Here is a 14445-nt window from a genome sequence, read left to right on the forward strand (position 1 = left end):
TAAGGATAAACTTTTAACGTATATTTGCTCCATTGAAATAACGTCTTTGATGAAATTGTATAGACTTTCATTAAAAGTTACCCCCGTCTTTCATCTTCCACAAAAAGACTTTTGATGTCTAAAGACATGTTAGACTTGTTAACCGGTCCTTGACACTTTGGTTTTCGGCTTTTCCAACCATCTCATACAATAATTATAAAGGTTCACAAAAATTCTTTCAAAAATATCATTTAAAATAAAAGTCGACAAAAAAAATGTCGGAAATACGTCTTTTTATAAGAACAATCTTATGAGAAAATGGTGCTAAGTTTTGGCCGAAATCAAAAGAAGAAATTTAAAACGCAGACTTTTTGGAGAAATCGCGGATTTTGAATCCTTCGCGAAAAGGGCTAAAATTCCCAAAAATCGCCAAAATCGCAAAAATTAATCGACGTGAAATTGAACTAACTTGAGGCGATTACTAATACTGAATCACTTTTTTTAATTTCGAAAAAAAAAATTGAAAAACTGTGGTGTGGTAAAATTTACGTGTGTCGTAATTTACTCGTTCTTATAAAAAAAAAGCGCGTATTTTTTTTCGATACATTATTAAAAAAAGTCGATGAAAGAAAATGTAATGAAATGTGGTGTGAAGAAGACGGGCGAATTTTTTTTCAGCAAAAAGAAAAAATTTGCAAAAAATGAACATTTTCAAAAATATTGACCTTATACTGACAGTCAAAACGATTCCAACGAGAACTAAGTGAGCAGCTATCAAAACACAGAGAGTCACATTATCATACTAAATGTCATTCAAAATATCCAAAAAATTCACAAAAATAATTTGAAAGCGAAATATAATTTAAATGTCCAGCATTTATAAATTATTTCATAGAAAATATAAATAAAGTTAAATTTTTTTTACAAAAGTTAAAGTTTAAAGAATATAAAATGGGGGAAAGGGGGAAAAGGAGGAAAGGGGGAAGGGGGATTTTAATTTGGGATCAAGGATGCGATGTCCCCACCCTGCATTAATTCTTTCTCCATACGGACCAACAAGCCGACACCGTCCACGACTAATTGAACAAGTTCGACTTCGGAGAATCCCAAACGATCAGCATTAGAGATATCGAACGTACCATCGTTCGAAGCTGTGTCAACACCACCGGTTCCTAAAAAGCAAGCGGGAAAGCAAGAGAGATATTAAACATGTATTCGCTGAAGATTAAAATAATTCATGAACAAATGAGCATTTATGAAATTTTGCTATTCAGTTATTACCCCAGAATAATCTTACCTATTCCTTTAAGTAATAGCTGAAAAAGAAGATCTTGTATTTCCCTGATGAAAACATCAGAAAGTCATCAACAAAAAAAGAGAGCACAAATCAATGCAAACTGTCTTGGATATTCGGTTTTTCTAGTAAGGACTGCATGATCCAGGACGAGGGTTATCAAAGAGGAATTTAACTGAACCTGCTACCGTTAAGAAACTATAGGAAACTTTTTCGTCTTGGAAAAAAAGGCATCAATAAACTTTTAAGGTAAAACTTACCTCGTTTTTGAAGACGCAATTTAGCCAAGATTTTATCAAATTCAGCTTGCTTGGAAACGAGTGGAAGTTTGACGTGAACACCAGCTCGGATACCAGTTCCTGCGAGGAAAGAAAATATGAATTAGTTTAATTGGGAGAACATTTTCAACAAATTAAACCCATAAAAAATAATTTAAGGCGAAAAGGCGAAAAAATTTGTCACCACGCTGGACGGTTCTATTTTAAGGGAAAATTTGTTCATTTTCTGGGCCATTTCCAGAAGAGTTTAAGCACATTCGCGAAAATGAATCACCGCCAAATCTTCTAAAATTTTAATTCGCGAAATTCAATCCTGAAAAATTTGTAGCTCTTTTGGCTCGTAAACAATTCCCTTAAAGTTTATCAAAGGTTTGTCGAAGTTGTATTGCAAATTTTTGTGAGTAGGAAATTAAAAATGAACTACTTACCAAGGTTGGATGGGCAAGTCAAGACGAAACCCAAATGTTCATTCCACATAAACTCGTGTCCGTTATTTTTAATGTTCTGTTCAAATTGGGACAAGCCGGTACAGAAACGTCGGAAAACGGCTGCCATGTTACCACTTGTCTCCATAGAGATAACTCGAATGTGATCTTCCTCGTTGATCCAGACCAAAAAGTTTTTGTCTTTGTTGTGCCAGATACCACGTGAGTCAGGCCAGTCACGTGCCATACCTGCTGATGTCAGCAAAGGTGAGACGGGTTTGTCGAATAAGAAATGATCATCGATCAATTTATTTTGGTCTTCATCGGACATACCAGTCAATGGGTAGTATTTTCCTGAAAAAAATAAGAAAATAAATTAAAACAGAAGGCCTATTCTAAAGGTTGTTAAAGAAAATCTTGTATCTTACTTTCTCTCATGGCGTCCGCTTAACGAAGACTCAGCTATGATCGATTCGAGGCTATAAACATCCAATCTTTTTGCCTAAAAACTCTTACCAAAAAGGTTTCTGAACGCCAAATACTTATTCTTAGCGAGCGAAAAATGAACTCTATGTGCTTTGCACAGCTGCGATCTGAAATCATTTAAAAACGTCCTAAATTCTAATTTTATATAGAAAATTCTCCAGAAGAAAACATCCCCCACCACACCCAATGATGGGAGAAGAATCTATCGAAAAGTAGCCAAACAGAAATCTCGTGCTCTAAGCATCGGTGGCCGCTAAGGCTCACGACGTAGGTCCAGTTCTAATACACTTCCAGTTCACAAATTTTATACGAATTTGAAGTGTCTTGTGAGCTTTAGGGGCCACCGTACCAATCTGAGAGAATAACAAATTTGAAAGCTTTCTTACCTGAGAAATCACCTGCAAGTTGAGACAATCCTTTAGCAACAATCGTTTCTACATCTCTACGTTCAGCACGCGTACAGACCGGTGGTAGGGCCAATCCGCGGATAGAGCGTCCGGTACGAACACGGCATGATAAAACAAATTCGGGATCAAGGTCTTCACCACCTTTCAAGTTATCCGCATTCAAATCGGTCTTGTGTTTGGCGTCTGGAGTATAACCTACAAAATACAGTAACATGGGTGTTATATGATAATACGATAATTGTAACGGGGTAAAATAAGTTTGTAAAAGCTGCAATGGGCCATTCTATTTTATATCCATTCAGGGTTCAGGGGGGTGGACAAAAATTTCCAGAGGGCAATCCGAGAAGAATTTCCAGGGTTTTTTTTTCATTTTTCCAAGGGGGTAAAAAGTTATTCTAAAATTTCGTTCACCCTCACTTTAAGGGTTAAAAAGAATTTTTCCAATGGTATTTTTGCAAATTTTGCTATTTTCCAAGGGGGTATTCACACATTTTCAATAATTTCTTTTTGACTTGAAAAGGTTCTATCCTCCCCCCGTATGATTTTTTAATGGAACAGCCCAATTTGCCCTTATTTTTACTATGTAAGACCTTTATTTGCTCTATCTTTGGGGACATTGTGTTATAATACTTTTTAACAAGGGTCAGATGAGGTAGGGGCTTCCAATGTTACAAAATACCGGAATGTCAGTAATTTTTAATGAAATAGCAGCGTACCAGCTAAAAATTTCTCAAATATCGGTAAAAAATGTACCGACGAGTACCGGAATACCGGAATTTCGGCCATTTAAATCCTGAATACAGGATCATTTTCCGTCAAACATCAGAATACTGAATTCTCGGAACCCCCGTCAAATAATAACCGAAAAACTTACCTCCGTGTCGTTCTTTGATAACTTGATCAAAGAATGGTTTGAATGTCTCATAAGATTCTTCGTCACCGGCAACACAACCCACGGTCATAATAAACGGGTGCCCTGGGTTGTCAACTCCAGTCTGAATAACATCATTGAAAGTGACACCATTTGGTGTTTTAAGGGCGATCATTTGTTCGTAAAGTTCTTTAGTCATAACACGTGACATCCAGTTATTGTGTTTTGAGAAGTCCGGGAAACAATCCATCTTCAATTTTGGGAAGGTTCTCTGTGAGAAAAAAATAGAACATTAACTTCAAAATAAACAAAAGTCAGGAAGTTAATTTATAGGACCTCAAGGTAGGTCTAAAAAAGTTTATAATGTAAGATAAGGAAAATATAAATGATGAAGATCAGACAGAGATCTGACCTCAAGGAGAGCAAGTCTTGAAAATACTAAATGAAATAAAAATGAAACATAAAAAGGGACTAATATTTTTATAATTATACGGTTTTTTCGATTTTTTTTTGGAATTTTTCTAAATATATAAATCAAACCAATCAAACATTCTGTCGAGAGATGAGAATCTTATGCGAAAAAGAGAGAACCTACAAAAGTTAAAAGTTAAGCAGAAACATCAACACAGCAACCACAAAAATACAAACACTAAAACTACCCAAAAGCACATCAAAAATATAATGTAATCTGGAGTCCCCGACTGCTTTAAACATGTTTTAAGGTCTTAAAACACTCAACCTCCCCCAGATGAAAGTTTTAAAAGTGAAAAATTTTATTTACCGACCGAGAATTGGTACGAACCAATGTTCAAACACACTTTCATCGACACAATAAAACTTACATGTCATACATATAAAAATTCAAAGATCCTTTTCGAAAAACCTTAACTTATCCTGTATGCATCGGTTGACTAATTGTAATTGTCACCAATTCTAATGAAGTTTAAAAGCTTACCCATAATTCAGTTGACTAACTGTCGAAAAATTCTGTCCCTAGTTACTACATTTTTTATGGTGACAGTAATTATTTTCTTTTCATAACTCACTTGACTAGTTCTCCCCATTTCTAAAAAAGCTCAAAAAGCTTACCTTAGCTCCAATTGGTTCATCAGAGCTTTTAGTTCCTTCAGGAATCAAATGATCAATAGATTTTCCTTTCTCCAATAATTTCTCCATCTTCACCAAAAGGGTGATTCCATCCACAACAACTTGCATCAATTCAACTTCAGAACATCCAAGTCGATCAGAATTTGAAATGTCAAAAATACCATTATCAGAAGCGGTATCCACTCCACCTAAACGGAAAATTCAAAAGAAATTGATAATACAGTTTGAAAGAAAAAGTCAAAATTTCAGGATGAGTCTCTTTGATTTATATGTTCTTAACCTTTTGAGTTTTTAGTCCAAAATGTGATTAAAATGTTCTCATTTTCACCATTTTGAGAGTATTTTTGTGCGATTTCCTAAGTGATTGTGTGTTTTTGAGTTCGTTAAGCATTAAAATGTTATGAATAGTTTGTCTATCGAATTTTAAGTATTCTTACTAAGTTTGTCTAATACAAACACCTGTACAAAGATAATAAGAACATTTCAATGAAATTTATTGAGACTCATATTCCTATCTAAAAACTATAGTCAGCTCTCTCTAATTCGAATCTTTCTGTAGTTCGAACTAAAATACCCATCATAATGGACCTTTCAGCTGAAAAAAACTTATAAAATACTTTCCGTAATTCGAATCTTTCTCTAATTCGAAGAAAGTTTCTAGAAAGATCGAATTATAGGGAGTCTACTGTATGAAGACAGCACCTACCTGTTCCACGTTTTTGTAATCTCATTTGTTCCAACATGGAATCAAAACGTTTGTCTTGACTGACAAGTGGTAACTTAACATGAACACCTGCTCGCATACCAGTACCAAGATTGGATGGACAGGTGAGAATATATCCAAGATGTTCACTCCACATAAAGGTGTGGCCATCACTCTTCATCAGGGTTTCAACCTGTTTATAAAGAGATTAAATAAGATTTGAAATTCGATTCAAAGACTGTCAAACTCTACAACGGTAAACTCAGTAAAGTAGGGCTTCTTAGGATTTATAGGCTTAATCTTATGCTGTAACGAGAAAGTTTCTAGCATAGGGAATTATATCTATACAGGTCATCTTCGAATCAACAGCAGTTTTTTAAGAGTGAAAAAGTTTGAAATGTTATGAGATTCCCTTTCGCATTACTTTTTCTGAACCTGTTAAAGGTTGACCTAAGCATCAGTTCGATTTAAAACCATTTAAAATTTCGTTGGTTTATTCTAGTCCTTCCGATCCTCCCAACTATTAGTTAGTTTTTCAAATAACTTGGAGGGGTGTCTAAGTGGAAGAAAAGTTTAAAAGAATCTGTAGGGCAAAATTTATAAACCTTACCTGTTGAAGGCCAGTACAGAAACGTTGGAAGACTTCTTTCATGTTAGCACCTTTCTGCATTGAGATAATTCTCATGTGATCTTCCTCGTTGACCCAAACTAAGAAATTCTTTTTGTTGTTATGCCAGATACCACGTGCTTCAGGCCAGTCACGTGCCATACCTGCTGATGTCAGCAAAGGTGAGACGGGTTTGTCGAATAAGAAATGATCATCGATCAATTTATTTTGTTCGGTTTCCGTCATTTTGTCAAGAGAAAAATATTTCCCCTTCAAATTACCGGACAAACGCCCCAAAGCGTTGACCAAAATTTCTTCAACCTGCAAATGAAAGAAAAGGAATCAAAACTTGAACAAACTTTTACCTAATTTTTCACTAAGAACAGTTTGAACTCTGCAGCTTGTGTACACTAGGTATTGCAACTACAGTCAAGTCTCTCTAATTCGAACGTCTGTTATTTAGATCTCTCTGTAATTCGAACTAAAGCATATGTGGAAAGTTGTTTAAAAAATACTCTCCTTAATTCGAATCTTCCGCTAATTCGAAGAAAATTCTTCGTCCTTTGAAGATTGAATTAGAGAGAATCAACTGTATCTTTTATGAAGCTAAAAGGAAAGTCCACAATTGGAAAACAATCGTATACGAAACTTATATTCTATTATTTCAAGACTTTTTTGGGGGGGGCTAAAAAGCTTGCTAGGATATTCAACTGAAGAGAAGGAAATGTAACCATTGAGCTTGAAGTCCCAAAGGGGCTAGAGATGAATCTTCAACTTCCTCGAGCAAGAAAAAGTGAAGCCTTAAGATTTGCACCGTATTTAGAAATCCACACGGATCACGTGTTCTAAAGTAAGTATATTCATCTGGCGGCTGTCGGCGGAGTCGGGAGTGAGGGAGTCTATCCCCTTTTTTATCCCTATTTGCGCTAGACCTGGGAGATCGAATGCTAAGGTGGAGCCCCACGCCTACTCTCAGCTCCCAGTAATTTACCGCCTAGATCAGATTATCCAATCTAAGCTACTCATCCGCTGAGTTGGCGGTGACCGGGGATCGAACCCACAAACCTTGGATTGTAATGCGAATGCTCTACCGACTGAGCTACCCGGCCACACGTTTTCTGGATGGGAAATAATTGGCTTCATTTCCCATCCAGGAGTTTTGGATCCAACCCTTTTGGGGCTTTGAAATAATCAACGGTTGTAACACTATTAACAAACCTGTTTTCGTTCAGCACGCGTGCACCAAGTTGGCAATGATAAACCACGAATACTACGTCCAGTGCGTACACGGCACGATAACACATACTTCGAGTCCAAATTATCACCACCTACAGATGAAGAAAATACATTAGGATCCTGGTTAATATAATCCGTATAATACAGTAATATGGGTCTTGTATGATAATATCGTAAGCATTACATGATAATATCAGTTTGTATACTACGATTTGTCCCTTCCATTATTTTTGTCTGAATTAGCCGTAATACATGCTATCAACTACGGTTATTTGAGCCTCTTGCTTATTTCAAATATTATTATTCTAATGTTAAAATGTTAATTGAAATATACAATTATTTATTTCATATCTATTATTTCGAAGTTTTTATCAGAATCACATCTTACTATGTATCAAGGTCAAAACTCAACTCAATGAAAATTTATCCTCAAACATAAATACCAAAGGGCCTCCAAAATAGGAGTACCATTACAACAAGAAACTTTACTGAGAAAAACATACCTTTTAGTTTTTGGTATGACAAATCAGTTTTATGCATGTCGGTTTTCTTAAATCCGTTAAATCGTTTTTCGATGACCGGATCAAATAAGTCAGCAAATGTTTCATAAGATTCTTCATCTCCGGCTACGCAACCCACGGTCATAATAAACGGATGCCCTGGGTTGTCAACTCCAGTCTGAATGACTTGATCAATAGTAAATCCAGATGGTGTTTTGACACCTTGGTACTTAGCGTACACTTCCGGTGTAAGACATTTGGCCATCCAGTTACTGTGTTTGGATAGATCCGGGAAATTAGCCATTGGGCTGTTCCGGCATGATTTACTGGTCAGGATAGCGGACATGACGCGGTTTTCAATATCAACACCTTGTTCAAGAGCTTTCTCAAGCTCGATTAAACATTCTACACCGTTCACAACCGCCTGCACTTGCTGGACTTCGGATGTACCCAATCGGTCAAGATTTGAGATATCAAAAGTACCATCAGTAGACATGGTATCTACACCACCGGTACCTCGCTTTTGAAGACGGTATGCGGCCAAGATGGAATCGAAATATTTAGTCTTTGAAAGTAAAGGAACTTTCAAGTGAACACCAGCACGAAGGCCAGTTCCTGTTTGAGAAAGAAAAAGTAACAAGAGCTCAAATTTATCATTTCTATCTGGTTGTAAAACCAATAAGGCAACGCAAAAAGGCGTAAATTGTTGCTTTATCTCATCGTAGATTTTATTCACTATTGGTCCTTCATTACAATCCCATACCAATAGTCACTTGTACAACTTTTTATATTTTCTGCTAATGGACGTGATACAATATTCTTTTAGAAAAAGGGGACTTGGGGACTCGCTTCGAGTTTGCCTTAGCTCTAGCTGCTTGGGTACATGAAGAACCATATTTTTTTAGTCTTTGGTGTGATCCGACTTGAACCCACAATTTTAGCCATTAAATTGATATATTAGAAAGGAAAATGTAAAGGATGAAAGTTAACTTACCAAGGTTGGATGGGCAAGTCAAAACATAACCCAAATGTTCATTCCACATAAACTCTCTACCATTTTGTTTAATATTCGCTTCCACCTTCTTAAGGCCGGTGCAAAAGCGATTGAAAACGGCCGCCATGTTGCCACCAGTTTCCATGGAGATGACACGTGAGTGATCTTCCTCGTTGACCCAGACTAAAAAGTTCTTGTCTTTGTTGTGCCAGATACCACGTGAGTCAGGCCAGTCACGTGCCATACCTGCTGATGTCAGCAAAGGTGAGACGGGTTTGTCGAATAAGAAATGATCATCGATCAGTTTATTTTGGTCTTCTTCAGACATACCATCAAGAGGATAATATTTGCCTGTGAAAGAAAAAGAAGAAGAAGATTCTTGAAAAATTGTTAGTTTAAAAACTTACATAGAAAATCTTGAAAGGTCTGAAAAAACCAACAATACACAAAATGATATTAGCGAGTTTATTTATGTGTTTTGTACAGCGGAGACGGTTAGGTTTTGTTATGAATAGATCCTGACCGACTAAGGACGACAGTAAAATCAGCACTTTTATCATCCACAATGTTACAGGTCAAAGCTGCAGATTGTTTCAAATTATTTCAGTCACTTCGCCGTCCTTAAAGGGAAAATACATAAACTTATTATTTTGTTAAAAAAGTCATTTCATTCCCACTTACCTTGGAACTTGCCGTCTAACTTCTGCAGAGCACCCATCAAAATGGTCTCCACAGTTCGGCGTTCCGCTCGAGAGCAGAAAGGCGGGAGAGCCAATCCGCGAATTGAGCGACCGGTCCTCACACGGCACGAGAGAACATATTTAGGATCAAGGTTCTTTCCGCCGATAAGGTTATCCGGGTTAAGATCGGTAGGATGGATAGCGGTTTTTTCGTAGCCGTTATGACGATGGTAAATGACTTCGTCAAAAAAATCACTGAAGACTGAATACGACTCCTGGAAAATGAAGAAAAAAAGAGATAAAGATTGTGGAAATATCAACATGACACCCCTATCTATAACTGCCCCGATGAAACGTTTTCCCACAACGGGGATAAAAATTTCTATCGAAATAAATTCTATTTTTACTAGTAGTGTGGATGGTTTCGGATTGAAATTAAACATTTTACCACCGGGGACGAATTTTTGCCCAAACTTTTCAGCAGATCTTGGGTCCCAGCGGGTCTGTGACACAGGGGTGTAACATATCAAAATTATAAATCTCAGTCTGGTGGAGCATTTTGTTCCTGTAAACAAACATTTTACCAATCTTATTCTTTTTGCCAAGGGACGCTACTGTGTAAAATGCAAATAATCCTTCATCTTGTAAAAGTATATCTTCTATATGGTGACTTCTCGGAGTTTTCGGATAAACTCCGTAGAAATTGAGCCTTTCCTTACCTTACCTTAACCTAAAGCTGGCTGACTAAGCTAGAGAACTCCTACTCATTTTACCTTTCAGTCCGAGTATCTCAGTCTTTTGAGACATGTTAGGTTAGCCTCGGTTTAAATTCAAGAATATCCTAAACTCAAAGCGCGTTGACGACAAAGAGACTTGAACTTAAACCTTCAATTCCGTAATCCGCTTCAAAAAGTTTTATCCGTAAATACTTAGAGAGTGAATCAAAAAAAAGTAAAAATATTTTGGGCTTTACCTCGTCACCTGCGACACAGCCCACGGTATAAATGAACGGATGTCCTGGGTTGTCGACACCAGTTTGAATGATGTCATCAATTGTGACACCATTTGGTGTTTTCAAAGAATACAATTTCTTGTACAAATCCGGTGTCAAACATTTCGCCATCCAGTTATTATGTTTTGTTAAATCGGGGAAATTTAACGACCCGTCATCCCGGATTTTACAATCGGGTTTAATGGTGTAATCCAAATCGGGTTGTTTGTTTGATTGGTCGCCATTGACAACAGTGGTGGTTGTTTCAGCTGCTGGCTTAACGTTGACCGTGGTCACCTTAGCTTTGGTTCTATAAGGATGAAAATTAAGTTATTCAGTTAGCATAATGGCTTACCAGGGAATATATAAATTTTAGAAGGGAGTACAATTTTTCTCCACGAAAACTTTAATCAAAGTAGACCTGTGAAAAGAATGTTACAAAGAGAAAATAAATTCCCTTACTTATTTACGAAAGCACTCTCTGAAAACTATTTTTTTTAACCAATAACCTCACGAGGGGATTTAGAGACCTACGGTCTAACAAACTAATCGATTTAAATAAAAATAGATATATAATAGCGCCAACGTCTTCTAGCGTCATTCAACGAAAATGGTATGAATTGACTATGTAAGCACTTTGGTGTAGTTTAAGTATCAAAAAATGGAGCCTATAAAATCCCGGCTAGAAGATAAAACAATGTTACATAAACATTGTAAGTAGTAAATAGGAAAAGCTTACGGTTTAGTAGAGTTGACGGTTTGAACGTCACCTAAAAATGACGAAAAAAATCATTAAACTTTCACTTATTTTAGATTTTAAACAAAACCAACCAATATATTTATCGATGTTACAAGAAAAGGTTTATAATAGCCCATACACTTAAAAAGTTAAGTTGCAGGGAAAGTAAGAAAGTTCTAGAGTGTTTACCGAAACGTGTGAGTGATAGCAACATGCATGATGTGGCAGTAAAAGGCACATAATAGCGAAAATATTGTCTCCCAATACTGTCACCCACGAAATTTAGTCCCTTAAAATTACGCGGATGAGCTCAACCGCGAAATCTATTCCCACGAATTATTTAATGTTTTTGCCCGAGCCCCGAGATAAACTTAAAAAAACTTATCGAAGTGCCAAGGCAGGTAAGAGTTGTACACGCTTTACTTGAGGTGTTCACTTAAGTCTCAAGGGAGCTAAGGGTTATAAACACTTTACTTGGGGTGTTCACTTAAGTCTCAAGGGAGCTAAGGGTTATAGACATTTTACTTGAGGTGTTCACCTAGGTCTTAATGGAGCTAAGGCAGGGCTGTAGACACTTTACTTAAAGATGTTTATACAAGTCCCGAGGTAGTTAAGGGTTGTAGACACTTTACTCGAGGTGTTCATACGAATCCCGAGGTAGCTAAGGGTTGTAGACACTTTACTTGGGGTGTTTATATGAATCCCGAGGCAGCTAAGGGTTGTAGACACTTTACTCGAGGTGTTTATTTGAATCCCGAGGCAGCTAAGGGTTGTAGACACTTTACTCGAGGTGTTTATACGAATACCGAGGTAGCTAAGGGTTATAGACACTTTACTTAAGGTGCTTATCGAATCCCGAGGTAGCTAAGGGTTGTAGACACTTTACTCGAGGTGTTTATACGAATACCTAGGTAGCTAAGGGTTGTAGACACTTTACTCGAGGTGTTTATTTGAATCCCGAGGCAGCTAAGGGTTGTAGACACTTTACTCGAGGTGTTTATTTGAATCCCGAGGCAGCTAAGGGTTGTAGACACTTTACTCGAGGTGTTTATACGAATCCCGAGGCAGCTAAGGGTTGTAGACACTTTACTCGAGGTGTTTATTTGAATCCCGAGGCAGCTAAGGGTTGTAGACACTTTACTCGAGGTGTTTTTACGAATACCGAGGTAGCTAAGGGTTGTAGACACTTCACTCGAGGTGTTTATACGAATCCCGAGGCAGCTAAGGGTTGTAGACACTTTATTCGAGGTGTTTATACGAATCCCGAGGCAGCTAAGGGTTATAAACACTTTACTCGAGGTGTTTTTTTGAATCCCGAGGCAGCTAAGGGTTGTAGACACTTTACTCGAGGTGTTTATACGAATCCCGAGGTAGCTAAGGGTTGTAGACACTTTACTCGAGGTGTTTATACGAATCCCGAGGCAGCTAAGGGTTATACACACTATACTCGAGGTGTTTATATGAATCCCGAGGCAGCTAAGGGATGTAGACACTTTACTCGAGGTGTTTATACGAATCCCGAGGCAGCTAAGGGTTGTAGACACTTAACTTAGAGTGTTTAATTAAGTCCCGAGGTAGCTAAGAGTTGTAGACACTTTACTTAAGGTGCTTATCGAAGTCCCGAGGCAGCTAAGGGTTAAAGATACTTTACTTGGGGTGTTAAACTAAGTCCCAGGGCAGCTTAGGGTTGTCGATACTTTACCTGGGTGTTTACCGAAGTCCCGAGGTAGCTAAGAATTGTAGACACTTTACTTGGGGTGTTTAGCCTAGTCCGAGGCAGCTAAGGGTTGCACACACTTTACTTAGAGTATTTAACTAAGTTCCGAGGGAGCTAAGAATTGTAGACACTTTACTTGGGGTGTTTTTCCAAGTCCCAAGGGAGCTAAGGATTGTAGACACTTTACTTGGGGTGTTTACCGAAGTTCCGAGGTAGCTAAGGGTTGTAGACACTTTACTCGAGGTGTTTAAGTAAGTCCCGAAGCAGCTAAGCATTGTAGACACTTAACTTAGAGTGTTTAATAAGTCCCGAGGTAGCTAAGAGTTGTAGACACTTTACTTAGGGTGTTTTTTACCCAAGTTCCGAGGGAGCTAAGGATTGTAGACACTTTACTTAGAATGTTTAAGTCCCGAGGCAGCTGAAGGTTGTACGTATCTTAGTGTCCCGAGGTACTTTTCCAGTACGAATGAATAATTTCAAAGATAAACAGTTCAAATTCTACAAAATTAATTACAACTTAGTTGTGTAAGAAGAAAAAGTAAATACCAAACGTTCTTAACCCTTAAAAATACAATTTAGGACCAAATCGCATACAAACAACGCTAAAGATAATTCTTAGGCTGTGTTTCTGTTCAAAAGCAATTGAAAGTAGGTGAAAACACAAAAAGAGTACGTTGAAACAAGGAATTAACAGTCTATAACCCTTAGTTGAAACTCACGAACGAGGCATGAAAAGTTCCAAGCCCAAGCGCAAAGCAAAGTTACTTTTTAGATAAATTTTGTTCAAAAACAAATAAAAACAAAACAAAAAACACGAAAATGTATACCTTTTCCAGAGCACAATGATGATGAGTTACCCATGATGCTTTGTTGGTTGTTGATTGAAGATAAAATAAGAAAATTGACTGAAAAATGAGTCAAAATGAGACTTTTTCGAAGAGAGATGCTACCTGTTCAGTGAGCGAAAATCGAAGAAGGTCGAACTAATTAATTGACATCAAATATATTTTTTCGAATTGATAGAATTGTGACGTGTTCATGAAAAAAGGTCACATGATATGAATAAATTATCATAAATTATAACGTTTTAGTTAAGGAATAAAGCGCGAGTTTCGAAATCATTGATAAATGACGTCAAATATGTTTTTTTGTTTGGAGAAACGTAAGAACCAAGCAAAAGTAACATGTGACTTGAACTATTTATGCAATTCTTCCTCCGTAATTTTCAATTTCCCTAGCAACGTTTATCGAATCTAGGGTTTAACGATCACGTGATTTGCATAAATCTTTTAAATGACGGCAGAGCCATAAAATAGAAAATAAAAAATGGTAGCTTACCTTAGCAATCTCAAAATCAAATATACTTGGACAATGCCGTCAAGTCTCCAGATTTCCACCAAAGGCCTTATAAAAATTCCAACATAATACTCG

General features: G+C 37.2%; 1 protein-coding gene across 1 annotated transcript; it reads right to left on the reverse strand.

Annotated features, from left to right (window-relative positions):
* Positions 1-837: 837 nt before the first annotated feature.
* Positions 838-14430, reverse strand: LOC136800027 (creatine kinase, flagellar-like). The gene is made up of 15 exons (XM_067056648.1): positions 13842-14430; positions 11298-11328; positions 10541-10868; positions 9569-9842; positions 8888-9238; positions 7897-8508; positions 7376-7485; positions 6161-6478; positions 5554-5743; positions 4830-5035; positions 3744-4011; positions 2849-3064; positions 1980-2330; positions 1534-1632; positions 838-1151 (listed from the first exon to the last, which is right to left on the reverse strand). The coding sequence occupies exons 1-15, from the start codon at positions 13873-13875 to the stop codon at positions 973-975; spliced, it is 3567 nt and encodes a 1188-aa protein (XP_066912749.1). The 5' UTR covers positions 13876-14430; the 3' UTR covers positions 838-972.
* Positions 14431-14445: the final 15 nt, after the last annotated feature.

Source organism: Clytia hemisphaerica, unplaced genomic scaffold (assembly GCF_902728285.1).
Source record: "Clytia hemisphaerica strain Z4C2 unplaced genomic scaffold, Clytia hemisphaerica genome assembly, whole genome shotgun sequence".
NCBI lineage: Eukaryota > Metazoa > Cnidaria > Hydrozoa > Leptothecata > Clytiidae > Clytia > Clytia hemisphaerica.

Coding starts and splice junctions, on each gene's coding strand:
- LOC136800027 (XM_067056648.1), bottom strand. CDS start 13,875: ATGGGTAACTCATCATCATTGTGCTCTGGAAAAG. Junction 9,239..9,568: donor GTTAGACGGCAAGTTCCAAG/GTAAGTGGGAAT, acceptor TTTCTTTCACAG/GCAAATATTATCCTCTTGAT. Junction 4,012..4,829: donor ATGAACCAATTGGAGCTAAG/GTAAGCTTTTTG, acceptor TTTTTCTCACAG/AGAACCTTCCCAAAATTGAA.